This window comes from Leptosomus discolor, chromosome 10, assembly GCF_034619465.1.
Source record: "Leptosomus discolor isolate bLepDis1 chromosome 10, bLepDis1.hap2, whole genome shotgun sequence".
NCBI lineage: Eukaryota > Metazoa > Chordata > Aves > Leptosomiformes > Leptosomidae > Leptosomus > Leptosomus discolor.
The window spans coordinates 14,211,868-14,234,163 of record NC_141400.1 but is presented as its reverse complement, the minus strand read 5'-3'; the positions used below and the strand labels follow the sequence as shown (position 1 = coordinate 14,234,163).

The 22,296-nt window shown below is 45.2% G+C and overlaps 1 protein-coding gene across 4 annotated transcripts in view; it reads left to right on the top strand.

The window, feature by feature from the left end:
- The window catches only part of GRIA1 (glutamate ionotropic receptor AMPA type subunit 1), a 125,938-nt gene that overhangs the window by 49,799 nt on the left and 53,843 nt on the right, over nt 1-22,296 (top strand). For 3 of the 4 annotated variants that reach the window (XM_086471177.1, XM_086471175.1, XM_086471176.1), the window contains exons 3-5: nt 12,294-12,533; nt 13,884-14,068; nt 18,928-18,981. In XM_086471177.1, coding sequence (XP_086327303.1) covers nt 12,294-12,533; nt 13,884-14,068; nt 18,928-18,981 — 479 coding nt within the window. The remainder of the gene's footprint in view (nt 1-12,293; nt 12,534-13,883; nt 14,069-18,927; nt 18,982-22,296) is intronic. The other variant, XM_086471178.1, reaches the window with a different exon arrangement.

Sequence of the window (22,296 nt, the reverse complement as noted above, 5' to 3'; positions counted from 1 at the left end):
CAGGAGAAGCCTATAGCCCTCTCTTGTCATGCTGGTAAATGACACAGATTTTACCCAGGACTTTCTAGGAAAATCTTGAATTCCTCTTTGTTTCCAGTGAAGGTCTTGCTATGTAGCTAGCTCCTGCTTGATATTTGTCATTCTGGGTCACATTCACACAGGGGTTCCAGGTTTACCCACAGGTTTGTTGGAGCAGTGGGGCAGAAAGTGGAATTCCCCCAAGTCCCTCATCCCCTCCTTGCACACTGCTCAGTGGGATGGATGCCTTCACCTCTTGCGAGAGGGAAGCTGCCCTCTACAGCTGCTTGCAGCCCTAGTTTGACAAGTATCACCTCTCCATAGAAGCTCCATCTGGGCACGCTAGCTACATGCACTTCATGTAAACTGTTTGTTCCACCACCCACAGTGAACGATTCGCACAGAAGTTTCACCAGAAACCATAAAATTGCAAACCGTAGGTCCAGATCTCACCATCTGTCACAGTTCTGCATTTCTGCTCCCCAGACAACACAGTCTCCCACCGGGTTTAAAAGATCCCAAGCTTAAACTTGTTTGTTTGGGATTTTTCAAAAAACCTGGTGCTCAGAGGCACTGCAGAAATAAAAATGTGGTAACTATTATCATTTATTGCCCTCGCAATGGAGACAGGATTAAAGCTGTTCTAATGACAGGGAAGAAATGGTAATATTCCCCCTGACATTAAGCAGGCCTGAAGAAAGCTGTGAGCACAATGGAATAGAACATTAATGTGAAAAGGAAAAATAAAAACCCTACAAGAAATTACTATAGCACAGAACCACCTAGGGAGGCACTTAAGCTCACAAAAGCCAGTGCTCTCAGGTGTCAAAGGATCTTGTCATTCTGCACCTAACTCAGCCCTTGCTGCGGTGTTAAATGGGGTTTCAAAACCATTGGGGCTTTCACAGACCCTAGGTGAATGCACTATACAACCAGGTAGCACAAAGTGGTTGTGCTCTAAGGGCTTAACCCTTGCACGCTGAGTGTAGTTTGCTGGGTTTGTACCTTTGCTGCTCCTCTTTCCAGAATGGCTCCAGTGATTGCAGAAAAGATGGCACTTTTGGAGCAGCGATGGCACATGTAGGTTTTGGAGCATCTGCCTTGCTAGTTCAGCAGATACCAGTAATGTAGCCTTGAAAATTTGTAAAAAACGTGAATGTTTAGAAATAATATGTCAGACAGCTGGTGGGTTTAAGTACTGCTTCCCACTTCAAGCCCCCAAGGATAAGGTGCTCTGTCCTGTATGTGAGAGGTTTTGTTTGAAGAAGAATGCTTTGTCGTGGATAAGTGCAAATTCTTCCCTCTTTGCCCAGACCAGTGAGACTGGATTCTGGTGGCGAAGTGAGCTTGGTGGTGCTTTCCCCACACAACATACCCTGTGCTTTTTGTCTGCTGCCTTTTTTTTAATAAATAAGCAGGGAGGCAAATAATGTCAGAAAAGCCAGCAACATCTTACATGAGAGGAACACATCCTATGTGCCCTCTGACAGCCTGCATCAGCCAGCCTCCCTCCTAGACTGGGAGATATTTTGAGGTAGAACACACACAAGACATTATCACTACTGAAAAGATCAGTTAAGGAAAATTCTCCTGGCTCTCCATTTAGGTCCCTCCTTATCCTTTGTTTTACTTTCTGTGGTGAGCCAGCCGTATCGTTTCTCTCCTCTCTGCTGGGAAGGTAATTGTCTACTCCAAGGAGGCTATTCAGTGGCTGTCTTTATTGCTATTTAACATGTATACATTACAGTACCTCACAGAGGCCTCATAGCATTGTTCCAGGCATCCTACAAATACATGTAGAGTGGCGGGTGCATCTATAGCAGGTACACATGTGTGTGGGATAACAGGATAAGTGTAATTCTGAGCCAATTAGAATTAATAATATGCCCACGCATCCTATGTAGGTGTATGGGATAAGCATAACCCTATTTTTCTTTGAAGGCAACACACCCCTGGAGTTTAAAAAGGGGGTTGTTTAGGGGTTTTTCTTGTCAATTTAAGAAATCACTATCAGGAAAAGGAGTCAGTGTTTAAGGAAATATAAAAGTATTTTTTCGTATGCATCCAAAGCAGGGATTAAAAGCTGGGCACACCAGGACTGTGCCCAATCTGACTTTACAGAGTTTAACACCTGCTTTGCCTGGCTGCAGCCAACCACGTAGGCTGAAGAGCATTAGGGGTCCGACACCAGAGACCAGGAAATCCAGTGCTTGCACCTGAGTATAAGTACACACCCAGGAAGGGTATGGGACCGTGGAAGGATCATTGCAGAGGGTGTGCATTTTGACAGGTTCTTTGGCTACTTTGAATAGAAAGAGGAGTGTTAATAAATAAAGTTGTTAATTTTCAGTCTGTTCTCAAGTAAGCCTTAAAATTACTTGTGTTATTTCAGTGGCAGGCAAGGATAAGGATTTATGCACTATAGCACAAAACAATTAAAAGTTGGAAATTTAGACGCTTGAGAGGAGAAAAATAGAGATGAGGAGAAAGGAATAAGGGATTATAGGTGCTCACCTCCAACTGCATGGTGAGAAGCAGGCTCAGGGCATGAGACCACATCATCACTGATGTGAGAGCACTTGTATGTAGTTGTATGTGATCCAAACTGCTGTGTGGGGCTTGTTGTTCTCAAACAGGCGTATGCTTTCAGTACGTCATGTATCTTGCTAGTGAAAGCTCAGTGTCTGGGAAGGGAAATGTTTAAAGCCACTGTGAGAACTGTTAGAAGCAGAGAGGGGAGCTTTGTATACAGGTCAGACCTCAGCACGTCCAAGCGTTGGCTGAGATCCCAAAGCAGGCACAGAAAATACCATGTGTAGACCCAGGACTGGAGGACATCTGCTGGGCCACCCAGTCTCCTGCTGTCACTGGTCACCGGATGAGACCTTTCTACTCAGACCTGCTCCCGAGTACAGCTGTCCTGACCACCCGTCTTGCTGATAAACGCATTGTCATGCCTGTGCCTGGAAATAACCATGTTGAAAGTTGGTCTGTTCTTCAGTTGCCTGACACATCACAAAATTTGGTCCTGATGCTGTAATTTACAGTATGGAATTCAGTGGCCCAAAAGGCTGTTAATCCTGTAGATTACAAGTGGCCAAAGCCTCATGAGGTAGGATTGTGATAGAAAATTAGAAGGTATTGAGCTGATGAGGCAGGGAGAGAGGCTGATATAGAGCTGCAGCTAAAACCAATCATGATTGATACCTTGATTACAAACCTGGAAGAAGGAGCATATGTAACATAACTGAACTCCATGCCTGGAGCAGGCTTCAGGGAAGGGCTGACAGAGACATTATTATGAGCAGAAATAATCCTAAAAAAACCCAGACACAAGACATTGAGAAAACCTACCAAAATACTGTTTTCTCAATTGGAGACAACAACAAAAGTCTCAGGAATGACACAGGAAACGCATCAGAGACTGAGACATCAGATTGGCTTCCAAACTGGCGTATCTACAAAAGCACAGACCAGAGAAAATTGGGGAGTGTCTATGCACATGTTTTATGAAGCAGTGGGGCATGAAACTGAAATTGTAATTATCAGGATGAATATTAAGAAAGGAGTTGTTGAGGTAGACATTAACACCCTCCTTCCCTAATGGAAGTAACATTAATGTTGGAATAATTTTTCCAGGGAAAGTCCGTAGTCTGGTTTTTGCATTGCGACCTGCAACCAGTTTCAGACAGACACTTAGAAAATCCTTATCAGAACCTGAGGCTTTCACTGAAGACAGTCGCAGGCTGTCTATCAACAGATACAACGTATTAGGGAAAGAAGCTATTGAAGACAAAATGCATTTCGTCTGCAGTGAGCTCTTCTTTATGCGACACATTTGCTTTCTGCCACTGCTTATCTTCACCCCACCCCCCCCCTTTTTTTACTCTGTTTTAATAATTCATCTCTTACAGCCCAGAATTAAATGTTGTGCTGAACTAAGAGCAGTGTGCTATGTACCAGATTAGCATGCTATGGGTTTGGTGCTTTGTTCTTTTCCTTCGTTGTTGTTCATGCTCACCAGCAGAAAGCTGCACTGTGATACTGTACTTACTTTTCCTGGTATAGCATTATCTGCAGAAGGACCGATATAATACAAAAGGGCATCTAATAAAACAGCAAAATCAAAATTGGTTCAACCCTCATCCCTCACCTCCTTTCATAATATCACTGTCACTTTTTCATTTGTAGTAATCTTGCTTTAATATTTATGACTCTCCTTCAGACATGGAGTTCAATGAGGACAGCTTTTTGGCTTTCTGTTTCATTGTAGGTTAGATAAGAACAGGGATAGCTGGTCTTCCAGAGCCCATGGGGCCCATAGGAACATCCATCTGTGGCTGGGAGCCCTGTGAAGCATCACCCCCTCCTTCTAGTGGAGCTGCAGGGTAGCTCAAGGTGAGGGTTGTGAGCAGGAGATAATAACTGGTTTTGTAGAGCTTCTGCTGATCCACTGCAACCCAGCATGGCCAGTGTCTTCTGCTTGCTTCTTTCTGGACATAGTGTAAAGCCAGACTGCCCAGCAGACTTGCTGACAGTGTAAGACAGTTCTGGCATATGTCAATGTCAATGTCAATGTCAAACTGCTCAAAAGCCATGTAAGGCTGAAGAGCCACAGGTGGGCCATCCCTGGGCTCCAGGAGCAGGAGATGTACATTTCATTAACTAAATATGACGATTTTTAATGACATAATGTGCCAGAAAAGGATCTCAGAAGACTGTATCCCAAGTGGGTTTGCTTGTCATGGTTTGACAGCTAGCCGTACCCCAGAAATGAGGCAGATTGGCACAGAAAAAAAGAGAAACTTTTTTAAGACTCACATTTTAACAATGAGACAAGGTGGAAAGGTCAGATCCTCTATTAGAGCTGAAAAATGCAGATTTGTTTCCAAGCACCAAAGCCCTTCTGCATGTCTTTTCTGTTTTAAAAAAGTTATGAAGGCAGGGAGTGCTGTGAAAAAGCTGTGGCTCTGGTATGGGACACTGGAGAGATGAAGGCAGTAGACAGCAAGAACCCTACACAGCTTGAGAGCATGGCATCGGTTCTTCCAGCTCAGAATACGGTCTTATTTTGGGTCTATATGAGCGTGGTGCAAGAGACGGTCTCTGACCTGAGGGACTGGAACAGACAGGTCTCAGAGAAAGGCAGTCACCTTCCTATGGCTCACAAGCAAAGATCCAAGTCACAGTTAGATAACAAACCTGAAACAGACGTGGCACTGGACCCGTTTCCCCTTACACATAATCTGTTAGCCATAGGACCCTCAGTATCCAGCCTGTCCCTATTAGATTAGTAACCTAATTCTAACCATAAAAGGAATGGGCTTTTGTGAGGTCTGAATGCTGCTTGAGATGGGCATTGTGTCCTTTCCAGTGGTGACTCTGTTCTCTTTCAATGAGTTAGCCATCATTTGAAGGCTAGCCAGAAAATACAGCTGTCAACTGACATCTTATTTAACTGGACATCCCAGTCTGTGACCCCAGAAGTCCCACATCTCAGCAGATACATGCCCATGTCGCCTTTGGATTCTTGTCCAGGACCTGTTAAAAGATGCTTGTGATCTCAGTGTGTTTCATGTAGGGGACTTGCATCTAATTCCTGTTAAATGTGCCACCGTTGCTCAGAAATAGTTTGAGTATTGACTGGAAACCTTTAAATATATTTAATTCTTGATTTTATATGATCCAACAAAGTATTAGCAATCCCAAAGTGACAATATGTTTAAAAACAAGCAAAGCAAGCAAGGAAAGGCTTGTCAAACATCTTGTCTTTCCTTCTTTCCTTTTTTCAACAAGCTCAGTGACCCCATTAAGACCTTTCATATTCGGATTTTCTCTTCTGTTTTGTAGTCACACCGGATAAAAACTACATTTGAAGACCCTAGTAGAAAAAGAAAAAGAGGTTTCAAGATGTGAAGTGCCCAAGTGGAAGAGCTAGGATTTTCAACTAGTCCCTTTGACAGAGAGGTTAAAGTCAACTTCCCAGGGCCATATCTTGCACCTCCATGATTATAATTCAAAAGTGCACTTAAACAACTGACAATCCATGTTGTTCATTTTTGTTGACAAAAGTGCCATGCTATTTCTGTTTCCTTAAACTCAGCAGCATGTGAAAAAGAAGTATTCCAAATCCAATTTGATTTCAAGGGAAACTTATCATTTGTCAGCCAGACAAGCCAAGACTTATTTGTCAGGCAGGCGAACTTAACTAAAAAAATGGAAGTTATCAGCATAAACAGTTATGAGCAGCTCTTCAGTCATAGATTATTGTTTAAATATGAGGGAGGCAAAGCAGATTTTAATGTAAGATCGACACTGTTTTACAGCTTCCAAGATGGTTAGAGCAGCAGTGCAAGAAAATGATGGAAGGGAGCACACTTCTATGTCTCATATATTTGAAGGAGAAACATGTATTTCTTGTGATATCACATCAGCCTGATTTGCAGTTGATCAACTATATGGGACATATCTACTGTCAGCTAAATACATGCGTGGAGTGATGGGGGAGTGTAGAATCTGTTTGGCTTTCCCCTGCTAGAAAAATCTGTGGGAACATGCTGTCGTTGGGATGTGCTGAAGAGATGTGCTCTGGCACCTACGCCACACTGGAGAACTGTGAGGACAAACATTTGGGAGGAAAGCTGAACTGATCCTAATTGAAGCAGACACTAGAGCTCTTTCATTGAAAATCCACCAGCTTCACCAACGTGATGTCAGGTTCTCCATCACTGTGTAAGGGTCGCCTCCAGGCAGGGCGCGCTAAAAATAAATTACACATGCACGTCCCCCATCCTCTTTCCCGCATGTGCACACATAAACTCCAAATGAGCAAAGGAAAGCATGTGGCAACTGCTGCTTGACACCGCTGTTGTCAAGGAGTATGTTTTGCTGCAAGTGAGGTGTTTGGTTCTGTCCCCCAGGAGGTTTGGGCCAATGAAGGACATGCCATGCTGTTATTGGGGCTGCAGGCATGGCAGGGCTAGTCTTTAATAGCTTACAAAGGACAGTAGACTGACCTGACTGTTTTATTACACTCGAAGTCTGGCCACACTCATCCTCCAATTTTCAAAAGGCATTTGTAATTTGGTTTCTGGAGTAAGTGCTGTGTGTGATGGATTGGGTGATTTCAAAGATTTCTTCTTATCTTGGTGTCTACGTTTCCAAATTGCACTTTTCTTTTCCTCCCTGTTTGGGCTGTGAAGAATAGTTTGCTCAAAATCCTCACAACATCTGCAGCTCAGCATTGTAGGAATGGCTTTCCGGGAGAGGGTTCGGTGTTCTCTCTCCTAGATGCATCTCAGACATGACATCTTCCAGGGCTGGGAAGGCCTCTGAGATCTGGCAGGGACCATCTGGGGGTTTTATCTCTTTCTGCAACAGAGAACATGAGTCATTTGTGGGGAACATCTGGGGATATTTCATTTAATCAGGTTTTTTACTGCTCTTGTGGCTTTGGGTATTAGCACTGTCTCTGCTACTTCTGTTCCAACAGAGGCATGCAGCAGCTGGGTCTCCTGAGAGTCAACTAAACCATATTATTGGCTCCCTCCAGGGGTAGCTGGGTGAAACTTAATAGTCCATGAGATACAAAAAGTCAGTAGAAATGATCTAATGTCCCTTTCTAGTCTTAAACTCAGTGAAATGGTGAAAATTCTGCTTCTAAAGGAAATGGCAGATGAGCAGTTGCTAGGATCTCCTACCAGGCCTCTTCTGCAGCAGTGTCCATGGGGAGCAGTTCCCTTTTTGCAGTTCTGTTTGCAGACTCTCAGCAGAATTGCACCATTTTCACTCCTGGAGACCAAATCCTCATTCTCATCCGTCCATGCAGCCCATTTGCCCTTCCTCCTCCCTCAAATCCCAAGACTGTTTCAGCCCCTCTTTGTGGCGACCATTGCTGAGAGAAAACATTTTGGTTTCCCTTCTGCTTTTACCAAAATCCAAATGAGCTCTCTGTTATATCTGACATCTGCCCTTCACATGGATCAGATCAAACCTCCAGTACCAAAATATCCCTGGCCCTCCTAAATGCAGAAATCAGTCTTGTGCATCTACTCTCTCTGTGTCTGGTTGAGAGCTTTAGCCGCAAAAAGTCTACTAGGAATTTTTATATACTCTAAACATCTCTTTTGTTTTCTTCTACTGCAGAGAAAATGTGCGATTTAAAGTTGTGGACGTGTATTTTTCTTTTTCTTGGAAGCATTTGCAAAGGTGGCCAGAGCTGCCTCTTTTCAGCTGCTGAGTAAGGTGTCTGAACCTGCGTGTGCTTTCAGTAAAATCAGTGTTTCCTATCTCCAATTTAAATGCTTTACCTTGAATATTTCCATATGAAAAGAGAAACTCGAGATAAATTGCAGGACTAGAAATCCTAGAGTCTAGGGATTTGAAGCATGAGTGAAGCACGCACGCTTTTTCCTCATCTGAATTCAAGGACACACCAGCTCTGTGATGGCTGCCTTTCTGCAGAGGGAGAGGGGAGGCCTCTTCCTGCTTGCTTTACCGCATCAGTCACTTTTTAACTAATTTACAAAACTATTTTGATTTTTTCTGTAAGAATTGTTTTTAGAACGGTCTGAGGAGCTCTCACCTCACCTGGCTGCAACAGGTGCTGTGGAGTTGTGTCCAAAGAGCAGATGGTTGTTGCTGAGTTGTCTTTGCAGCATAACCAGGTGACAATCAAGTTAGTGCCTCTGCTTTTACCTGATTTTGTTTGTGGAGTGGCACTAGGGAGTCTCGGTGAGACACCCTGTGTCTAGAGAAGGAGGGATATGGGACATCTGTGATACCTGGTACAGCAGACACTGGGAATGTCCCAGCAAGAAATCCCAACTGACTGATCTGGGTGAATATGGTAGTAGTCGCCATGGTTATCAATCATTATGAACTATATTTTCTGAGGGCTTGTTCAGAGGAAAACTATCCTGTAATTAATTACAAATGCATTGTAAGATAATAGCATAGTTACAGCCCAGAATAGATGTTCTCTGTCCTTCTTTCCATTTCTGCATCCCAGAGACCAAGAATAGCACATGCAAACTGTCACGAATGTCTGCATTTACATCCAAGTAAACACCCTTCACTCATGCTCGCATCCTTGGATATGCAAACATTTATGCTGTTGCATTTCACCCAGTTTCCCGCCTGCAGGAATGAGCTTCAGAGGCTGAACTGTCCAAATTCCACTGCTAGAGCTGATTACCAGCTGGACTGCAACTCTTCTGTAGGAAAAGCCACCCTCTGGCCATCTATCTGTTAAGAAGTAGTTGGCACGAGGCTTGAAAAATGTGATGTTATCACCAGCCAATTGACAGAAGAGCTCAACTTCTTGGACCTTCCAGTCCAGCCTGATCTATAACACTTTTATGTTTCTTAATGTTTTTAGAAAAGCATCAGTCAGAGGCTAGTGACTGATGAGGAACTGATAAGCTTCTTCCCCATTAGAAAAAGAGTTTAAAATACTTGCTTCCTCTAGTTAAGGTTTATTTAGGGTTATTAGGAAGTTGAAGAGCCATCAAATGATAACACAATTGTTAATAAATTTGCTTAATAAAACAATTAAAGAAGCTATAAAGAAATTCCAGTGATCTCTTGGTGTGTTAAAAAAATGGCAAGTAACTTCTTTTTAGTCTTGTTGGTTAAATTCATTTGGAACATCTGTAATTTAAAATAGTCCTGAGATAAAATAATTTTGCAGCCACCGCTTTTACATTATGCCAAGTTCACTCCCAGAAAGGTGGCTGCAGTTCTCGCTCTTTTCATTTTTCCAGATTAATTGACACAACAGTTTCTTTGTTGTTCTTTGGGTGATAACCCTCAGCAAGTCTTTTTTTTTTTTTTTTTTTGCCAAATTACCTGCCTTGTTCCTGGCCTCTCTTAATCTGAAAGTACAAAGCAAGCTAGGGTTCTTTCCAAACTTACTAATGATAAAGACTGTTCGTTCTCCCAGTTGTCTTTGGTGCAATCTGTTTCAAACACTGGGATTGATGAGTGTCTCAGAACAGTGTAGGAGGGCTGCCTGAGCGTGACTGAGCCACAGAGTTAAAAAAAATAAAATAAAAAAAATAGATAATTTCAAATAGAATGTAAAATTCAAGGAAGCCATGGCTTGCCTAAAACAAAACAAACCAAGCCAGCTAAGTTTATTGTCTGGATTATTAATTGTGCTGGATTGTTCAGCTGCCCCAAGCATGTCGCTTTAATCATTCGGCGAGTCTGAAGCCTGGGTCTCCAGAGATCGTGTTCTGATCTCTCACATATGGTGTGTCTCACCGTTCATTAGACCCACTGGTCCAGTCACATGGAAATAATGTTCTGACTATTTCTATCCGTATCTGCTACTTTTCTTCCTGAATGTGTCAGTATCATGATGAGGGCAGTGACTCTGGCTGATACAGATACAGTGGCTGGTTGCAAAGACAGACACTGCCAAGAAAATACAGAGAAGAGGATTTTATTTCTGTCACAGTTCAGGCTTCACGAGAAGTCCCTGCCCCGCAGAAATAAAAATTCCCTTGTGGGGAAGGAGGGTGCTGAGGTATGTGAGATGGTGCTTGCTGAGCAGTGAAAAGAAGATGTCTGACCTTGAGGACAAACTGCTGGGCTGGGGTGCCCAAAACCTGGGCTCAGCTCTAAGAGGAAGGGAAAATTCTAAACAGTGTCATGAGATTCAGTTCTCAGCTCTCGACACTCTGCCATTTCAGAAATGCGGCTGCTTTATTTTGGTGGTGAGATGGGAGCGGGGACTCGCTTTACCCAGTGGCAAGCAGGATGTCTTGCTCTTCGCTCTGAATACTTGATGGTGGCAGTAGAGAAGTGAGGAACAAGGTAACCTTATCCAGGTTTCTGTAAGCCAGTCAGGGATGACTTCTGATCCCTGTTGGAAGGACAGAGCTTGGATGGAGCTCAGCTGAGGATGCAGTAAGCTCATGTTTAGGAGCCTGTCTCCAGCCACACATGCAGAAGGTTCAGTACTGGCAGTTACCAGCAGAAACCAGGTCAAGGGATTCCCAAGCAGTACAGAGCACTTGCCAGGGGACCCCGAAATGTCACATACGACTTCTCACCCTGAGCTCTGTTGCGGGGGGGACTGGCGAGTGATGTGTGAAGTGTTGAGTCAGCATAAATGTCACAGCCAAAGGTCTTCAGAGTCAGAGTGACAACAGGAGAAGACAGCAGTGCCAGGAGTTCTGACACAGGGAAAACGTTGTCACTGCCACCACCTCTGGCTTGGAGATTTATTGATGGTAACTTGGGATGTGCCATAAACAGGGGTGATATTAAATGAGTCTGACTGTCTCCGGGGCTAAGTTTTACAACGCAAAGTGTGAACTCTCTATGCTTCTCTGAGATCCTGAGGCATTTTTCCAGCAGCTCCCACGATCTCATTAAGTGCTCTCCCGAGAAGGGCTCCAACCTGAGAGAGTCCTCCCTGCATAGCACAGCACAGCACCAGCTGTGGAGATCAGACACAAATATGTGCCAGAAAACCCAGTGAGCACTCCTCATAGAGACCTCCCAGGCCACCACCACTACCTCACTGGGCCCACAGCCTTCCCTACCATGGCTTTGTGAGGAAACCAGAACTTGCCATGCAAGTGTCCCCAAGTACCAATGCACCCCTGGTGTCAGAGGCTCTGACCTCAGTGCCAGCAGTTCACGCTCCAGGACAAACCTCCCTGAGGCTGTGCTGTGACTGCACTGAACCTAGGTGAACCTTTGCTGAGATGCCCTCTCAATATGGTCTCAGCTTCTGAGGTCAAACACATGGTTTCCTCCTGGAGTCATTGGCTGCAAAGGGCTGTGCTGTCATGCAAATGCTTTCCTTCTGCTCCGTGAATACATCTGCAATAGCAAACCTTAACTGCAGCCTTTCACCTTCACAATAAAACGGCTCTATGGACCAGACAGCTGCCATCCCAAGGAAGCAGGGCTTGGTGAGCCACCGTGCTTTTCTGCTGAGGGGTTCCCTTGTTCAGATAACATGTTTTATCCCAGAAGCAGCAAAATCTTCAGCAGAGCCCTGGGAATAGTGAATTCACTCTTCGATGTCACTTCTGCCTACCAAAGGTAAAGCAGATCTGTGGAGATCAAGGGCAGAGCACCCCATGGCCGCAAGCCCTGTTCTTCACAGGTTGCACTCACCAACCCACAGGCCTTGGGGAAAATGATCTAGTTCAGAAAGCTTGCAGTTTATCTCAGGAAAAAGGTTTATTTTGGTGACTTCCCTGAGAAGTCTCCTTGTCCTTCTGCCCTCATGACCTTTCTCTCTGCTCCTGCAGTCTGCTCACAGTTCTCCAAGGGCGTCTACGCCATCTTTGGATTTTACGAAAGGAGGACCGTCAACATGCTCACATCTTTCTGTGGGGCTCTCCATGTCTGCTTCATAACGCCAAGCTTCCCTGTTGAAACATCCAACCAGTTTGTTCTCCAGCTTCGCCCAGAGCTCCAGGATGCTCTCATCAGTGTCATTGAGCACTACAGCTGGCAGAAGTTTGTGTACATTTATGATGCTGACCGAGGTAAGTCAAAAATACATGGGAAAGATTACCAGGCAATTAAACATAGTGGTCTAGATGTAGACTTTGCCTGAAGAAGTTCTCTTACTCTGCTTTGCTGGAGGCTGAGCGGGTGGCTAAAGGAAGGGTCACCTTATGCCTTCCCTGTTCTCTATTCCTTTTCTAAATACCCATTACTGCTCAAGGTGGGCATTGATCTAGATAAAGCATTAGCCTGACCCAGTACATCTGTGTTCATAGGGTCAGCTCTGAATCCCATCAACACAAGGGAAGTATTTAATGTGTAAGTGATTTGAGTTTCAAATGGGGAAATAGGTCTGTCAAACTCAAGGCCACCAGGTCCCAGATTTACAAATGTGAACCGACAGCTGATCAGGTCCCACCTGTCCCCACATCCAGTGGTGATACGTGTGTGTGTTTCTGGCAGGTAGCCTGGAAAACTTCCAAGTTCCCTGTGTTAGTGAGTGTTAGTTGTCTGTGTAAAATAATGAAAGCCTTTGCTGGATTCTTGGAAGATACTATCCAGCTTTCTAAACCACGAACAGGGCTAGTGAGCTCATTGCTCTGTGATTCAGTTTCCCCAGCTCTCAGGTGCATTTAAAGCTCCAGCCTTGGAGGCCGAGAGAAAAATGTACTTGTGGAGAACAGCACAGAGGTGAGGGTGATTCACAGCTCTGTCCTGGAAGTTATCATTAGCCCTTGCAGGGACAGGATGACCTTGAGAGACAAGGAGAAGGTATAAAAGCATCCCACCCTGCTTTCTGTTGTCACGAGGTGTGGGCATGCTGAATATCCCAAAAGGACTGCAGAAGGCAGGGTTGGCTAGGAGGACTCCAGAGCGGTGCTGACTACTTGTATCTCCTCTGGAAGGCTGTGCATGTAATTTAGGCAATATCTTTTTAAAAATAACGAAGTTTTCTGATGAGATGCTGCCGAGAGAGACAGGGATGCTGAGTATGATTGTGTATTGTGATTGCTGAGGGTGTCCCTAACCCTAGGAGCATACAGCCTAAACAGATCAAAGATGAGAAGGAAACTATGGCCCAGAGAAATCAAGTGATTTGGGTAGTGACAGAGAAGAAGACGGGGATTAGAGTTCTTATCTGAATCCCACAGCAGGGCCTGATCGACGAGACTGATCTGCTGATACAGAAAAAGCAGGAGTCATTAATTCTAGCCCAGCTGTGTTTGGGTAAGATGCTAGACTATCAGTTGCTCTCTGTAGTTCTGCTGCACTCTTGCGGTGCTCTATCCAGCCTGGCTTGAGGCTGTCAGAAGGACAGAAAGGTGGCATTGCACAACTAAAACCTTGTTCTCTCCCTGCTGTCCTCTTCCCCTGTTTTCCCATCATAGGGTTGTCAGTTCTACAGAAAGTGCTGGACACCGCAGCTGAGAAGAACTGGCAGGTGACAGCTGTCAACATCCTGACAACAACAGAAGAGGGCTACCGTATGCTCTTCCAGGAGCTGGAGAAGAAGAAAGAAAGGCTGGTGGTGGTGGACTGCGAATCTGAGCGGCTGAACATCATCCTTAGCAAGGTTGTGTTGGTGTGGGTCATCTGGGAGAGGTCTTGCATGCAGGACAGGAAGGATTGTTTCTTCTGAAGAAGTTGTCCCTGTTCTTGTCTGATCCATGTCTCACTGCAGCTTTCATTGGATATGGTGTGTGTGCGTTGCAGCAGGCTGCAGATATTTCTCTATTGTGTTATTGTGACAACTATAAAGCTGTATAAATACTAGGAGGTCTCATGTATTCTTGCTGAGTGAGCTCTGCTGCTCCATGTTCCCTACTTGTTTGACTCCTCTGTTGAGCCCTTTACACCCCCTTACTCCTCAGCAAGTTTGCTTTGTGCTAATTCCTCCAAGCAGCATGCACAATACGTGGCACTTCCTTATTTTGCTGAGTTTTTCTCTGGTTTTCCCACCTCCTGTGAGTTAGGGTGGAGGTGTGAGTTGGCGCTGCCAGACTCCTGGTCCTCCAGCCTCTCTGTGCTGCACCAAATTCTCCCAACCAGTACCAGCAGGACAGGGACGGAGAAGTTCTATGTTACATCTGTAGTCCTCAGGAGCACTGTCTCCAGATCAGGCTAGAGCTCACCATCTTCCTAGGGTGTCCAGGCTATAGCAGGATTGGATGTGTCCAGTTTCTCTCATGCCTTGCAGCAAGAGAGACACATCCATCCACAGCCATCTCCTGGCTGTTATGTCAACTCATGGCCAGAAGGCAGGTGAGATATGCAACAGAGCACTCAGCAGCTAGGTTGTTTGCCCTGCCTTACTCATCCTCAATCTAAATAGGTTGCCCAGTAGTGAAGACCAAAATTTTCCCCATCCTCTTTCCTCCATGCCTCCCTTAATGCTTTCCCTAAGTCCTGAATATGGACTTCCGTGGGCAGGAGACCAATGCAAGCCCATGGAGAGGTCTCAGTCCACACTTGTGTCGCCTCTTGAACTCCAGCCACAATACCTTTCTCTCACGCTTACAGCCAAGGCCTTCCCCACCGCTGGGACTCCTGTCTCGCTTGGCTTAGAAAGGGCCCCACAGTGCCATGCAGGCAGCGTGCTGTGACTCCCGCTATCATACTTCTCATAACCACCTCACACTTACCTCGTGCTTCACATGTCGCCTTGTCTAAGCTACCTGTCATCTCCCGTCTCACACTTCAGCTGCTCGCTGTCTGGGGCAAGGACTGCCATTTCACCAGCTGCACAGCTCAGTGACGAGCACAATCCATCCGTGTTGGATGTCTCTGGGTGCTACTCTGTTATATATAATAACAAAGCAGGTAGCAGGTTTTAACCTCAAAGTAAAGGTCACACTCGTGAAGGAGAGACCAGATTATTCTGGAGGGTAAAGTCTTCTCTCTGACCATGGAGTAGCTACAGTTGAACAAAATTTTTGACAGGACCTAGGCAGTGAATTTGCCTTTTCTGCAGGTTTTCCTATAGAGTATATCAGTTTTCTAGAGTTAGTGATGGTTTTTTAAGCCTGGTTTGTCTAACAGAAATTTAAGTTCTGTAGTCAAATATTATCTAGTTTTCCTAATATGAACAGGAAAATAAGTCTTTCTTTCAAACTTCTTCACATAACTGGAGCAAGAGTTAAACTTAGATGTAAGAAAAGCTATTTGCAAGAACACCAAAAATCCAGATCTTGTGATTATTTGTTTTGCAATGCTGTAAAAACCGTCCATTTCCAGGGAAAAGAGGGACAATGTTGTGTTTTCCTAAATTAAAGACAGAGCAATTGTAACAGACGACTGTGCCTAGGATGTAATGCTCCTGTTAGGAATAGGGCTGTGAATAACTTCTTCAGACCCATGTAGTCCATTTTCATCCTCATTTGCCTTCTTATTCTGAGTCCACAGGGATTTCTGAGCGCAGAGGTGGTTATCCCAGTGTAAGCAAGGGATTCCATGTCTTTCATAACACGCAGATGACCAGAGGGAGCCAAAGACAGTGTTTGGCTCATTAGCACGTGAAATTCAGCTGGGACTTAAACGCAGGCTGGTGGCTAGTCTCGCAGCTCACTGCACCAGCAGCCTCTGCATGGATGTTTGCCCTGTTTCTTTGAGTGTCTGAGGTGTTCAAAGAGATGCCTCAGCCTTTCAGGGATGTTTTAATGCATTTGTCTTCTTCCCTGACAAGCCTCTTGTCTTTCGGTGGCTGTGGATTTGTGCTCCTTGGTGAACAGAAGAGCTGGGGATGGCTGTTTGGCATCAGTCCCTCACATGCACACGCTGGTGCTTGCACACACTTCTGATTTCTTCTCCCCAGTCTGTACACATAAGAGAAATAACCACTGCTGCTTTCAGCAAGGCAGTCCTCGCATTCTGGAGACCGTAGCTGTAGAGGAGCCAGTGCTCAATGTGTTAATGATATGTGGGAAAATGACCTGATTTCTTTCTCGGAGATTTCTCTGTCATGTCTCAAGGGCATGATTTATCTTTGCTGAGGTAACTGTCATTTATGAGCCAGGCCTGGGTTCAGGGTAGCATATCTACAGGGCTGTGCTGTGTAACCTTAATGGGATAAGTAAGTGGTGGGTTGTGTTCCATCAAAGCCCTGTATTGTTTTTTCCTTGTCTCTCATTAAAATGAGTAACTGGAATTTCTCCTTTGCCACTGTTTCACTCTGAGAGGATTTCTCTCTAATAGATGTCAAACTGGCCCATTAAGAAGTGGGTAATGAAACCTAGGTGGCCCAAGTGAGCTATCAGCATGCAGCCCAGCACAGACTCTCACCATGTTCAGGCTAAGTGATAAATGCTATTATAACCTCAGCTTGCTACCACCGTCTGGACACATTAGGACTGAGCAAGCATTTTAAAATAAATTAAGATCACAAATAACTGTGTAAAACACAGAAAGCAAGCCTCATAATTCAGGTGGATGGGCTGCAAGATTAACAGCTCAGGGAAAGCTGGATGGCAGCCCTCTCCAGTTCATCGACTCTGACACCTAATAAAATAACAAAGGGAGAGTTTGGGCAGAAGGAGCCAATGCCAGCTATTGTTGACACAGGGGAATTGGATCATAATTCTTAGACATCCCAGTGCCCTGGAGATGCTCCTTCCTCCCACAAGGTCTGGGTCTTACTGCAAAGGTCAGTCTCAGTTGATGAATGGAAAGGGACAAGTTGGGTCTGGTTTGCTTCTCAGATCTGGCAATGGAAGATACTCCAAAAACTACCCATAATAAAAGTACATATCTTCATAGCCTTAGGTATACAGTGTTTTTTTCTGAGGTCTCCAGACTGCTCAGCAGAAGCCATACTGAGGGATCCTCTGTGAAGAACCACAGGGCAGTGAAGCTGACATTAGTTGTGTAAGAAACTGCTACTAAACGAGGCTTTCATTGGCGTTAATTGCCACCCCCACGTTAATGCTGGGAACCAGATGAGTTTTAGTGTGCATACAAGAGCACTTCATCAGAGAAAGGTTAAGGCAGATGAACCAATTGCACAGAGCAAGTGTCAGCTCATTTATAATCCATTTGGAAATCCCTAAATGGCTGCTCAGGATAACCTGGGAGTGCTGTCCCATGGGGAGGATCAGTCTGTGTGTGCCCTCGTCTGACTTTTCTCAAACACCTGCTGGCAGCCTGCTGTCAGAGAGAAGTCCTGGGCAGACCGATTTCTGGTCAAATCCAACACAGCAATCATTTTATTATCATTCTGGCTGTGAGGATCTTTCTGGCCTCGCTACTGTTCATGCAGATTTTGCCTGAGCATTGGCAATGCAGGCAGTAACTCAGAATCAATTCTTATGACAATGGAAGTAAGAGGTGGTGTTGCCAGCAGAGAAACCTTATGCAAACAGCACAGTTCTCTCAGAAACTGGCAATTCTTACAGCTTCTGAGGGCATGTTGTTTTGGGCTTTTTTTCCACTGTCTTCTTTCTGTATGTGGATTGGCTCAAATGCAGATGGTATATGGCTCTAGTAACCTGGTAAGAACTTAACAGTGCTGCTGGAAAACAGTGGAGAGGAGTTTCAGTGGAAACATGGAGTCAGCAAGAATAATGTGATTTTTAGCTGTACTCTTTCTGTATTTTTTTTTTAAATCAAGGGAGGAAAAGCCAGTTAGGGACCATCTGATCAATGACTGTCCTCCATAATCACAGGTAAGCCTGCAACAGGTGGTACCTTTCTACCTAGACAAGGGAAACTTTTCCAGCTAACATAGAAACTTCCAAATGTTACAGATCTATAAGAAATTGTGTTGATAAAAGAGAATAAAAACCTAACTCTGCAGGCGTCGAGGAGAAAGGAGTAAGTGGCAAAGAACATGTATTGGGATGCCATGAATGTGAAGATATAAATAATCTCAGCAAACATATAAGGGGAATCTTCTGTGACTTGCACAAGCAGCTTTGTTCTAGAGATGTGGGTTGAAGCTACCCCAATGCACTAAAGGAGAAAAATTGCCCTAGAGTCTAACCTTCCTGACATCTCGTCCAGGTAGGTGTCTGCAGCAGGGACTCTAACTCGGAGGGTGTGCAAAATAACCCTCTAGTCTTTCTTGATGTGTCAGCTGCATTCACAGGACAAATGGACCCCAGCTCCCCATTTTGTTCCTTTAGCATCTGAAATAAAAGTCTTGTTTAACCTTTTTTTCCTCAAGCTCATAGGAGGTATGTTGGTTTAGGTAGTTCACTCTCTCTGCCTGTGGAATCTCCTTGAGGATCTTGTCCTGACTAATTGCAGACTTGTTGGTCAAATATCATGTGTGAAAGCTCTGTCCTTCCTTTAACAAGATTGTGAACTTTTATTTTCTATGTCTTCCTGTCCACAACTGAACAATCTCATGGGGGAAAATGGGGGGGAGGAAGGGCAGGTAAATGAAGCTTTTCTTCCTTGGTTGGTCTCTGCTAAATATCCTTGGTTTTCATCTTGCAGATCATCAAGCTTGAAAAAAATGGGAATGGATACCACTACATTCTGGCAAATTTGGTGAGTTGCCCTAATTGGTGGTTTTATTTTGCTATCTCATATTTTGTAAAGTACTATATTTACAGTTACTGAGCTGGACATCTTTTTTCTCATCCACCTTTTGGGTAAAAAAATACCAAAGTCCTTTGTGGCATTCTCCTTGTGGTGTTATCTCTCTTGAGCCAGGAAGTTTATCTGCAGGTTATCTCCAAGGTTGCTGGGGTTTTGTGGTGGGTTGACCCTGGCTCGACACCAGGCGCCTGCTGTTCTAGCACTCCTCTCCTCAACTGGACAGGGGAGAGAATATACAACGAAAGGCTTGTGTGTCAAGTTAAAGACAGGGAGAGATCACTCACCAGTTGGTGTCACAGGCAAAACAGACTCAACTTCAGAAAAAAATTTAATTTATTACCAATCAAATAAGAGTAGGATAATAAGAAATAAAATCAAATCTTAAAACACTTTCCTCTTCCCCCTCCCTTCTTCCCAGGCCTAACTTTACTCCTGATTTTACCTACCTCCTCCCCTCCAGTGGCACAACAGGACAGGGAATGGGAGCTGAGGTCAGTTCATTGCACATTGCCTATGCCGCTCCTTCCTCCTCAGGGGGAGGACTCCTCACACTCTTCCCCTGCTCCAGTGTGGGGTCCCTCCCACAGGAGACAGTTCTCTACGAACTTCTCCAGTGTGAGTCCTTCCCATGGGCTACAGTTCTTCACAAACTGCTTCAGCATGGGTCCTTTCCACAGGGTGCAGCCCTTCATGAACAGACTGCTCCAGTGTGGGTCCCTTCATGGAGTCACAAGTCCTGCCAGCAAACCTGCTCCAGCCAGGGCTCCTCTCTCCACAGGGCCACAGCTCCTTCCAGGAGCCTGCTCCAGCACAGGCTTCCCACAGGGTCACAGCCTCCTTCAGGCATCCACCTGCTCCAGTGTGGGGTCCTCTATGGGCTGCAGGTGGATATCTGCTCCACCGTGGACCTCCACGGGCTGCAGGGGGACAGGCTGCCTCACCGTGGTCTTCACCACGAGCTGCAGGAGAATCTCTGCTCCAGTACCTGGAGCGCTTCCTCCCCCTCCTTCTCCACTGACCTTGGTGTTTGCAGAATTGTTTCTTTCACATATTCTCACTCTCTTCTCCGGCTGCAGTTGTGCAGGTTTTTTTCCCCGTTCTTAAATACATTATCCCAGAGGTGCTACCACTATCACCGTTGGGCTCGGCCTTGGCCAGCAGCGGGTCTGTCTTGGAGCTGGCTGGCATTGGCTCTATCAGACGTAGGGGAAGCTTCCAGCAGATTCTCACGGAAGCCACCCCTGTAGCCCCTGCCACTACCAAAACCTTGCCACAGAAACCAAATACAGGGTGTTTTTTCTCTCCAGCTTCGATCTGCACCTTTTTAAAGCTGGTTAAATCAACTGTCTGCTAATGCTTCTTGTAGTAATGATTGCTCCATGTGTCATGGGCACCTGGGATCCTGGCTTTGCCCTCCTACCTTGTTTCAGTTGGGCCAAAAAGAGGCTGTTGACTGTTGGCAACAACTGGCCTTTTCTTACTAGTTTTAACCCCATTTCAATATGTGTCCCCCAGGTGAAGTCCCAGCCATCCTCAGAGTTCTGCTAAGGGCAGCCTTGTTAATGACCATGCACTGAGATCCCTCTGACTTTCCAGTAAAAATAATATATGTACCTATTCTTCAACTTAGTTCTAAGTAAAATCTGACCGTCATGGCTCTAAGGAATTAATTGGATGCAAAGGTTTTTTAAGGAAAGGATTCTCCCTTTAATGCAGCAAGGCACTGCCTGAGGACAGAGAAATATTGGGCAGCAGCAGGGAGTAATATCCTGTCCTCTCCTAGGAGGCTGGAGAATTTCTCTGCCTAGAGAGGTTTGGGAAGAGGTAAGACAGAGGAGTAGCCTCAATCCATAGGGCAGCTGGAGGTTGTTCACAGCAGAGCTCCTACGCTCTCCTCCCCAGATGTCTCTGTCCATCCAGGGGCATGCACAGCAGAGGACAGGCTGGTGTCAGCAGGCTGGGGCCGAGGCTGCTCCCCCCAGGGCCCACTGTGTCCGTGCGGGGTGGGCCATGTGCAGGTCTGGAGGCATTCTTCCCTCCCACAGCTGCGTCTGCGAGGCACGACGTCAGGCCTGGGGTAATTAAACTTTAAACTACCAATTAGTCAAGCAGTTGCTGCCATTTTCCTTCTCTCAGTCCCAAGATAAGCTTGTAATTTACAAGACAAAAATGGCCACATAATTACCCTGCAATGCCCTGATACTGACCCTGCACTTCTGCGCTGGGCGCCTACCATGTAATTACAAAGTTAAAAATGTTACGTTGTGCAGGGGGAGACTCACAAACTGTAGAGCAGCCAATAACTTAAGTTGCTAATTTTAAAAAAAATATTATTTGCTGCAACCGAGGTCCCGGTCCTCAGACATTTATGAAAGTCCCTTCATTAAAGTTAAGCAGGGAAGCTACATGGAGTAGCTGGAGTGTGCGTGACTGTACGCTTTTATATATACCCATGCGGAAGGCTAAATGAGAATGATATCACCTCTTCTCTCTGAGCAGTTTCATAACAATAAATATATTAAAGGCATGAGGTGGTCTAATACTCAGGTGTTGGAGTTTTGAAGGACATTTCCCTCTGTCTTATGATACCACTCTCTCCCACTTTCAGCCTGAGAAAGCACGCTTTTGCCATCTTTAATTTGTTTTCTTAGCCTTTGCACAAATGCTGAGAGGACAGAGCTGTCTGGAAGAGGCTGCATAGTCAGCCAACATCGGTTATAAATAATTAACTCAGAGCAAAAGGCTTTTCATTTCCCCAGCCCCTCTGCAGGGAGATTCTGCCTCCCTGCTGCAGCTCAGCGGAGGGTGCTTTGGGTCGCTGGACCCACAGGGTCTGATGGGACTACCAGAATCCACTGTTACTAGCTGTGCTTTTCAAGCAGCTTTGATTTGGGGGAAGAAGAAGAAGAATGAAAGGAATTCAAGCTCTTTCCTTTGCTTTTTTCTGCTTCTTAAAACCTAGTATTGCACAAGAGCCAAACTCCAGAAAGAGGAATATGGAAAAAAAAAGGAGAAAAGAAAAAAGTAGGGGATAAGCGGACAACATGGGAAAACTAAATTTAAAAAAAAAAAGACCAACTTTGTGATTCTTCTGTGCACACAGGCAGGTTCAGGCACCAGAAGCCAAATCAGTTTTTGGATGTGCTGTACCCACACGAGAGCTACTCACTGATGGTTCAGCGAGAATGGCAAAAAGGCTGTGAAGATCCCGTGTTCCTGAGACCATATGGCAGGGAGGAAGGACAGCAACCCTCCCTGTGCAGG